At 50.2% G+C, this 9,238-nt stretch overlaps 1 protein-coding gene across 1 annotated transcript; it reads left to right on the top strand.

Annotated features, from left to right (window-relative positions):
* Positions 1-327: 327 nt before the first annotated feature.
* On the top strand, positions 328-6,432 carry Fitm2 (fat storage inducing transmembrane protein 2). Its single transcript, XM_076851875.1, has 2 exons — positions 328-577; positions 3,187-6,432. The coding sequence occupies exons 1-2, from the start codon at positions 405-407 to the stop codon at positions 3,800-3,802; spliced, it is 789 nt and encodes a 262-aa protein (XP_076707990.1). The 5' UTR covers positions 328-404; the 3' UTR covers positions 3,803-6,432.
* The last annotated feature ends 2,806 nt before the right edge of the window (positions 6,433-9,238 follow it).

Genomic DNA, 9,238 nt, shown 5'->3' with positions numbered 1-9,238 from the left:
CTATGTGACAGATGAAAAAATTAAGCTCAGAGAGACAGGAGATGTCTCCAAGTCTCCAAGAGAGACTAAATGGTGCTGTGACCACTGCTCCAGTTCCTACTGGGCTCTATCTGTTCTCTCCCAGCCTCCAGCAAATACTCTCACAGGAGATTTTTCCCAGACCAGAGCAAGCGCAGCCTGTAGGAGGAGGCCGGGCACCTGGAAGAGCAGGGAGCGTGGCACCGCAGGGAAGCACGCTGCAGAGGTCGCCTGTGGCCACCAGAGGGAGCGCGCGGGCTCCTTACAGTGCAATCCACAGTCAGCGCGCATGCGCTCGAAAGGAGGCGGCCGCGCCGGCCCTGGCGAAGGGTAAGACGGTGGCCGAGAGGGCACCGAGAGGCGGACGGTGGCCGTCGAGGTCCGGCATGGAGCACCTGGAGCGCTGCGCGTGGTTTCTCCGCGGAACGCTGGTGCGGGCTGCGGTGCGGCGCTACCTGCCGTGGGCGCTGGTGGCGTCCATGGTGGCGGGCTCCCTCCTCAAGGAGCTCTCCCCGCTACCCGAGAGTTTCCTCAGCAACAAACGCAACGTCCTCAACGTGTGAGTGCACCCCGGGTCCTCCTGGCCACGCCATAGCCTGCCAGCCAGCGCCCGAGAAGCTGGGGTTAGCGGGCCGGGCGGACCAGTCGTGGGAAGAGAGAACCTTACCGTCGTGACAGCAGCGCTGCGCGCGTGTCACGACTCAGGGACCCCGGAATAGCCAGTGTTACTAGCACTTCGCGTTGGCAGGTTCAGGTTGACAGCCCGGGTCTGACGGGCAGGCAGGGACGGACAGGGGTGAGGGTGCCCGTGGGGGCGTGCTGGGTGGGATGGGGCGATGGACCAGCCCATGTCGCTGTTGCCCCCACCTCCTCTTGGCGTCGGGAGCTGTCCACTGCCCTGTTTGGGAGATGCCAGCTCCCGCCAGCCTGTATGTCAGACCCCGTCCTCCACCCTATGTCAGATCTCCCCTGTGACAAAGTCCTAGCACCATTGTTTTTAAAGACGCCCCCCTCCCCCCAACAACTTTGAGAGCCTGTCCCCAGCCTGCCACAGAATCCCCACTCCAAGAGACTGGCCCCGGGAAAGTAACCCTCTGGTCTATGACCTTTCTCCTGGATCTCCTTGGACCTTCTCAGCCATCCAGAGTGGATGGCCAGTGGCCCAGAAAAGCTGTCCCAGCCGAGCTGTTGGGGACATCTCCTTAACTCCACCCACCCACTTCTTTACTTTTTTTTTTTTTTTTTTTAAAGACAACCAGAATATAAGTTTATTGCACAAAAGCGTGAAGTAATGGAAGGGCTGGGGCTCAGTGGTAGAGCGCTTGCCTGGCCTGCGTGAGGCACTGGGTTCGATTCTCAGCACTGCATGTAAATAAATGAATAAAATAAAGGCCCATCGGCATCCAAAAAAAAAAGGGGGGGGGGGGAGGGGGAGGAAAGATGAAATTTCTCCCTTAATGTGAGCCTAATTCTTCAGGATTGTCTTCAGCATCCCCTGAGACTCAGCCCAACTTTATCCATTTCAAACCCTGGTTTCCTTCCCAGGCAGCTTCATATGCCTGACAGGTCTTGGCTCTGGCAAGTCCATCCTTATCGGTGCCAGTGAAGATTTTACTGACAGGTCCTTGTGTGTCTGAGAAACCACTGGAACCTAGGAAAGGGGCATTCTGTCCTTGGCCCACTGTTTGTCCTCACCCATTCTTGGTGGCTGGGCTAAGAATAGGTGGTGAGAGTGGTAGAAGCCTCCAGTCTCATTCCTGTGTTCCCACAGCTAGTCCTCAGGCCATTCACCTTTCATGGGCACAGGGGAGCTAGAGAAGGCAGCTGCTGCTTTATCTGACCTGGATGATCTGGGAGCCAAGCAGCCTGGCACACAAGTCCCTGTTGTTTGGGGGTAGCCATAGATTCTGGTGTCTTGTTCCAACACAGTATTTAGAATTAGTGTTCCAAACTAGGAGAGCTAGTGTTGAATCATGGGATCTGGAAGCAATTTTGACAGCCATTTAAGCTCTACTTAAAAGCCATGGAAACTGAGGCCTAGAAAATGGTAGTAACAAGTGAAGTCAGTCAGGATTTGAACCCGGGTCTTCTAGCTTGAAGGAAAGCTCTTTGTACCTGGACTTCTTCTACAGTTCAGGAAGGAACAGTGGTGTGGCAGGGGAGCATGGGCTTCTAGACTGGCAAAGCACGGTTTGAGTTGTGCTCTTTTGTTCATAAAATGAGACAAATGACATCTTCCTCCCAAGGTGATTGTGAGTCTTCTGTAGAAAGTGAACGTGGGGGCTGGGGTTGTAGCTTGGTTGTAGCTTGCCTAGCTTGTGTGAGAGCCGGGTTTGATCCCAGCACCATGGTGGGAGGGGGAGAAGGGAAAGAGAGCGAACGTGTATGAAAGCTCCATTTGGTAGATGCTCAATTACTATTGGTTCCATGAGCAAATAATATAATGCTAAAATCATAGACCCAGAATTTTTTTTTTCTTTTCTCAGCTGTACTGGGATGCAAACACACAACCTTGAACATTCTAGGCCAGCATTCTACCACCGAGCTATATCCCCAGCCCTGTTCTTCTTTTTCCTTTTTTTTTTTTTTTTTTAAGGCAGGGTCTCACCATGTTACCCAGGCTGGCCTTGAACTGAAATCCTTCTTCCTCAGACATTTTGAGTAGCTGGAATTATTGGCATGTGCCCCTACAAGCAGCTCAGGCCCCACTCTACCAGTTACAACCTCCACTATGTGGTACTGGGGCACTCTACCAGTAAGCTACATCCAGCACTCCTCCTTTTTTTCTTTGAGACAGAGCCTCGCTGAGTTGCCAAGGCTGGCCTCAAACTTGCATTCCTCCTATGTCAGCCTCCCAAGTCGCTGGGATTGCAGGTGTGCACCACCTGACTTACATGCCTGATTTACAACATCCGTTTGGAATGACGCTCCCTGTGCCTCAGTTTCTTTAAGTATGAAATGGAGCCCCTAATAACACAGAGTTATATAGTTAAAAGTCCTCAGTAAGGGGGGCATATAGGAAGCACTGGTAACGTGAGAGCTGTTAGGGTCTGTAGCGTTGATCATCTTTTCTCACTCATCCTCCCTTGGGAGTGCGGGTGCCTGAGTCATGACTTTGTTTCCTCCCCACCGTGGCCCTTCTTCATCTCCGCTTTCCTCCTCTGTCAGGTATTTTGTCAAACTGGCCTGGGCTTGGACGTTCTGTCTCCTCCTACCTTTCATTGCTCTCACCAACTACCACCTGACAGGCAAGGCCGGCGTGGTCCTGCGGCGACTGAGCACCCTGCTTGTGGGCACGGCCATCTGGTACGTCTGCACAGCCCTGTTCTCCAACATCGAGCACTACACAGGAAGCTGCTACCAGTCGCCGGCCCTGGAGGGGGTCCGAGTGGAGCATCGGAGCAAGCAGCAGTGCCACAGGGAAGGAGGCTTCTGGCACGGCTTTGACATCTCAGGCCACTCCTTCCTGCTGACCTTCTGTGCCCTCATGATTGTGGAGGAAATGGCTGTGCTGCATGAGGTGAAGACGGACCGAAGCCACTGCCTCCACATGGCCATCACCTCCCTGGTGGTCGCCCTGGGCTTCTTGACCTTCATCTGGGTGTGGATGTTTCTGTGCACGGCCGTCTATTTCCATGACTTGTCCCAGAAGGTGTTTGGTACCTTGTTTGGTTTGCTGGGCTGGTATGGGACGTATGGGTTTTGGTATCTGAAATCCTTCTCCCCTGGACTTCCTCCTCAGAGCTCTAGCTTGAATTTGAAGCAAGACAGTTACAAGAAATAAGAGAGAAACAAAAGGGGACAGCAGGACGACAGATAATGTATTTCCCACTTATTTTGGTTAGTTATGGCCTGAATTCTGGATCCCCCTTCAGACAGGATGTTTGCAGGCAGTTGGGGGTGGAGAGGTGGATGAGTCTGGGGAGTGAGTTTAGTCCTCAGACTCTTCTTGGTGGCATTGCCTGTATCACAAACATCACTGTTCCCACCAGGCACTTTTCACCCGCGGAAAGACTTGACTTTAACCTGAAACACCCCCTTTGTCCCTGATGGGGTAGGTAGGCCCTGAAAAGACAGAATCAGTACCGCCTCCCTGGCATGGCCCAAGGGGAGGCAGAGCTCCGGTCCTATGCTGCCATCTCCCAGAGTTGAATTGTCCTTTGACTTCAGCGGCTGTTAGAGCCGTTATTGCAACAGTGTTCCTCCCTGTAGATTTGGCAGAAGCATCTCTTCCCATCAGGTTCTTCATAAAACAGCCCAGTACCCGAAAGACACTCGGTGGCAGCTGTTTGTTTCCTCCTTGGAATATTGAGTATTGCAGCCGCTGTGCTCAGCCACCAAAATCAGTCCCTTAAAACACAGTGCCTGTGCCACTGAGTATCGGGTGATTTTTATGTCACAAACAATGATATTTTTCTGTTCATTGTCTATTGTTATGTTGGTTTTTGGAGCAATATGGTCATGTTTTTTCTCTTTTGAGTGAATGCTTTATAGTTTTTAATAACAACTATGACATTTGTTCTTTGTCAACAAAACTCCTGAAAACAACTCACAGTTCAGTATTGTGCTTTTGGTATGTGTAGATTGTTTTGAGGAGTCTTTTTAGGACACTAATTTACTTTTTATAAACCAAATTCTTGGCTTTAGAGGAATTACACCTCGTGAGGTTGTTTCTTCTGTTAAGAATAAAACCGGAAAGCTGGCATTTTAATAATCTGATGGATTTTAAGCTGAGTCAGAATAGTTTAGTAAATGTGTATTTGTACTGAAACCTTCCTGACCAGGTATCAGGTGTAGACTGAAGAGTGCTTCAGGGTCATGCATAAGAGCATTGGTCCCTGTACTGTGCCCAGCGCACTTTTACCTTTGGATAAGATGGGGATAATTCGAAAGTGAAATAAAACTCTCCCTCCGCTGGCCAGCAGCCAGGCCGTTGGCAAAGATATCTCTACCCTTGGTGGCCTGACGTTGGCCCCACCTCCTCTTCCTTGCATCATCAATGAAACACAAAACCTGGGCCCGTTCCAGGACCTTTCCTCTCCTCTTTTCCAGCCTTGTCATTCTGTGGCCTTCACTGTGAGAGTGCTGGGAAGGGTCAGAAAACCTTTCACTCCATCTCACAGGGCACAGGTCCACAAGATGTCCTCTCTTCCAGACTGTCTCCTCTGGCCTTTCAAACCAAGCCCTGCCTTCTGGTTGATGGCCTGAGGCATGGAGCCAGATAATAGCATTAGCATAAGCTCTCCCCTCCTGGCTTACTTAGCTCAGGCTTTGGTGGTAAGGAGCTTGGTCGATCTTCAGGGTAAATCTTTTTATATAAAGATATTTATCCCATTTTGCCGTGGGTCAGCTTTATTGATCAAAACGTGAGACCTACCGTGTTGTCCCCAAAGGGGAAGAAATGCACAGTGAGGCATCACTACAGTGCTTTGGCTAGATGGGCTCACCGTGGGAATGACCTATTCCACCCTTGGGGTTTCCATTCCATAAACCGGGGGTGGAGTGGGCCTGAGGTCAGTTGCAGGCACATGTCCAGGGATTGAGTCTTTCCTAAGCTTCATGTTCAGCACCAAAGGGGACTAAGAGGAGGATGACTTCAGAAGTTCATTTTTCTCACGAGGTCTGGTGCAGGCTTAACACTAAATTAAGTACACAAGGGACTGTCAGTTACCCGGCCTGCTGTGTGCATCCGGCTTCCACCATTTATTCATTCTTAGTGCTTTTTCTTTTTTTCTGTGGTGCCAAGGATGGAACCAGAGCCTCATGTGTGCTAGGCAAGTGCTCTGCCTCTGAGCTGCGCCCTGGCCCCTCAGCACCCTTGCCTTTTCCTCTGGAGCATGTGCACTCTCACCATGTGACACACCACGGCTTGATAAGAGTTTGGGCCCAGGCAAAGGTCAGGTGTGGGCTCATATCTTAGCATCACCCTCAGAAGCTGTGACTATGCGCAAGCCTCGTCTTCCCCACTGGGAAAGTGGAGATGATGCTGTTGGGATTATGGGAAATGATGCCTATAAAGTGCTGAGCATCTGTTCTTAGCAGTTGATAATCTCCATCCTCCTTTTTCTTGACAGCCTTTGGAATGTTCTGGATCCTTTATGGAAGGCAGAGGAACTGACATTTTGGGGGGGCAACTTGGAGTCTGGGTCTCAGGTTGAATATCTCATATCTTTTGAGAAGTGTCTATTGTCCTCAGGTGCTGGACAAGAGGCTCTGGGGGTATCTTTGATGGCAGAGTTCTGCCGTGCTTATCTGGCCTCTCTGGAGGTTCCTTCCCTGGCCCTCATTTCCCGTGCGTCTGTCATGTCTGGGTACCAGATTGTGTTTAGAGAATGGCTCTTGCCACTGTTATGTACACACGGATCTGTGTGTAAACAAGCAAATTAAAGTAAACTGGAGATAATGAAATCCGCATTCCAGTGTTTTGTGTGTTACTTTCTCATATCCCTGCGGAAGCCTGCAGCCCAGCAAACCTGAGAGCACTATATAAAAGACAGTCTGCCTGTCTCTTTTCTTTCTTTCCTTCCCCCCACCCCACTCTTTAATTCCTTACTTCTTTCTTGGATTGAACCCAGTGATGCCCTAATTATGAGCTATATATGCAGCCCCTTTTGATTTTTATTTTAAGACAGGGTCTCACTAAGTTGCTGAGGGTGGCCTCAAACTTGGGATCCTCCTGCCTCAGCCTCCCAAGTCACTTTGATTACACCTCCTCGAGCATCAGTGATTCTTTCTTGGGTCTCTCTCTCTCCCCCTCATCCTCTGTCTGTCCATCTCCCTCTCCCCCACCGTGTGTGTGTGTGTGTTTGTGTGTGTGTGTGTGTGTGTGTGTATAGTATTTCATGGCAATAGTTACTCTCATCTCATTTTTTTTCACCTACATCTTGTTGTGTGTGTGTGTGTGCGTGTGTGTTTCTTAGCCTGCCTTACTCCTTTCTGTGTCTTACTATCCTGAGTTCTGTGTCAGCTGCACTTGAGCAGCGTCCCCTTGGCAAAGGAGAGCTAGGCCTCCTGGGAGGAAGGCTGAAGAGCAGTTACAAAGTTCACGTAGGTGGGGTCCTCTTCGCAAGTGCTCTGTGACCCTGGAGGGAGGCCTCCGCACAGGTGAGAGTTTCCTGGGCCTTTTAGGGTCCGCTTACCTCACTTAGCAGCCTGACCTGCTTGGCACTTCCAAGTAGTGTGTGATGAAAGCTCAGTGCCTCTAGGATCAGCGTCTCCTCACCCTGGAGAACTTCCTGTTCACGTTCCTTCAGCAGCTCTGCAGAAGTGTTTTTGTTTTCAGTACTAGGGATTGAACCTAGGGGTACTCTACCATTGAGCTACCCCTAACCCTTTTGATTTTTTATTTTTGAGACAGGGTCTTACTAAGTTTCCTAGGCTGGCCTCCAACTTGCAATCCTCCTGCTTCAGCCTCTCAAGTCTACTGAGATTATAGGTGTGCACCATCATGCCCTGCTAAAAACCCTCTTGAATCAACTCCCTCCCTGGTGGAGTTAATGCTGTAAAGTCACTGTGGCTTCAGCTACTGGGTTTGCAAAGGTGGATTTGACACATCTGCATTTAAGGAATTGTCACTCTAACAGAGAGGACCCAGGCCCACCACAGACTGCTCTGAGTGCTGGAGCAAGGTCAGGACCTGGGAATCCAGAGCAGGAAGCAGCCAGTTGCCCCAGAGAATCAGGGAGTATTTCCACAGAGGGTAGTGGTTCTTTGGGGTCTTGAAGGATAAAGAGGAGTTGGAACAGTTTGGCAGGGAAGTGAATTCAAGGCAGTGGGGCCAACACACAAGGTCATGCTGATAGTCCATGGGTTAATTTATTCAGGTTTCCCTTTCCAAGGCGAACTCAACTTTCTTGTTATTTTCTAAAGCCCCTGAGATTGAAGGAAGACTTATAGGCCTGTCGTTGGCAGCTACAGATGTGCCCAGCTGCAATCTAAAGAACTCTCAGCCAGAAGTTAGAATACCTGGTGTGGACTGGGTTCTTCCACTGCTTTTTCTGCTCTTCTGTGTGACCTTGAACTCATCACTCAGTATCTCTGGGACTCAGTTTCCTCTGTGATGAGCTCTGGGTGGTCTGGGCTATCTCAGCAACCCGTCTACCCTGTCCCTCTGTTTCTCTGTTCTGCATGATAAATAGTTCTTTCAAAGCTGATTATGGCTTTTGTTTTAGGAAAAAACAGGAAAGAAGCTCCCCCTCTGGGCTGAGGTGGCAGCTCCTTTCCTGGTGAGTGACAAGAGAGCACACTTCTGGGTGCAGTGTGTCACCACTCTGCTCCTCCTTCTCTGTACGACACCCTAGGGTAGTTCGGGCCTGGTCACATGGGTTCATATGGGCTTACTGCACTTGGGGAACCAAACCTAATTCCCAAAGGGAAGAGCTGCAGAGGTCATTTAAAAACTCTCCAAAATCAAAACATTTTTGATCACTATCGAGACGGTAGTTAAGAGAAATCCCTATGGTTTAGACATCATTAGGAATTGGCCCCGCAACCTCTGACAGTTCTGACAGCACCTGGGGAGTTCTACAGTTGAACACCCAGCACAGAGAACAGTGCCCTCCCGCTGCAGGGGACAAGGGTGGAAGCCTGGTGCCTCCTGTTTAGACGGTGACCTGGTGGAAACCAAGCTGAAAGCGCGCAGACCCAACAACCTCAGTGTAGGGGTTTGCATACGGAAATGTGTACAGAAAGATTTTTATTATAGTTGCTGCAAGAGTGAAAACTTGTCAAAACCCAAATGACAGTTACATAAATTATATCAGTTACATAAATTATAGTAACTCTGTGAGTCACATAATGCAGTTGCTACCAAGAATGAGTGACGTCCTAGCTAGCCTGAGTCTGGAGCGGAAGATCTGGGCTCGTGCTGACTATAACTTGCAGCTGTGTGTCCTCAACCGGGTCGGCTCTGAGCTCCTGCTTCGGGCGTGTAAGGTGGGGTTCACGGTGCCTCTCCTCACTCATCAGTCACCCAGTAGTTGGGGAGCACCCAGTGCTCCAGTTTCTGTGTTAGGTGATGGGGGAGTGCAGCATTAATTCAGACTCAGACCTGCCTCCATGGGTTGCAGTTCAACCACATTCAGACAACGAAATCGCCACATCAGATAGTGTGCAGAGCATCAGAAGCAGTGTTTCCCCAATGGACATTTTCACAGCTCAGGCAGAGACAAATTACATAAAGCATTTAGGGAAGTAAAAGGACCAACGAGGTTAACAGGCT

This window comes from Callospermophilus lateralis, chromosome 3, assembly GCF_048772815.1.
Source record: "Callospermophilus lateralis isolate mCalLat2 chromosome 3, mCalLat2.hap1, whole genome shotgun sequence".
In the NCBI taxonomy this organism is placed as follows: domain Eukaryota; kingdom Metazoa; phylum Chordata; class Mammalia; order Rodentia; family Sciuridae; genus Callospermophilus; species Callospermophilus lateralis.
The sequence above is the reverse complement of the archived record's forward strand: the minus strand, read 5'-3'. Positions and strand labels throughout refer to the sequence as shown.

What these genes read in the sequence shown, in the direction of transcription:
- Fitm2 (XM_076851875.1), top strand. Translation starts at nt 405, where the DNA reads ATGGAGCACCTGGAGCGCTGCGCGTGGTTTCTCCGCGGAACGCTGGTG. An exon ending in AAACGCAACGTCCTCAACGT is followed by an intron (nt 578 to 3,186) that starts GTGAGTGCACCC and finishes CTCCTCTGTCAG; the next exon opens with GTATTTTGTCAAACTGGCCT.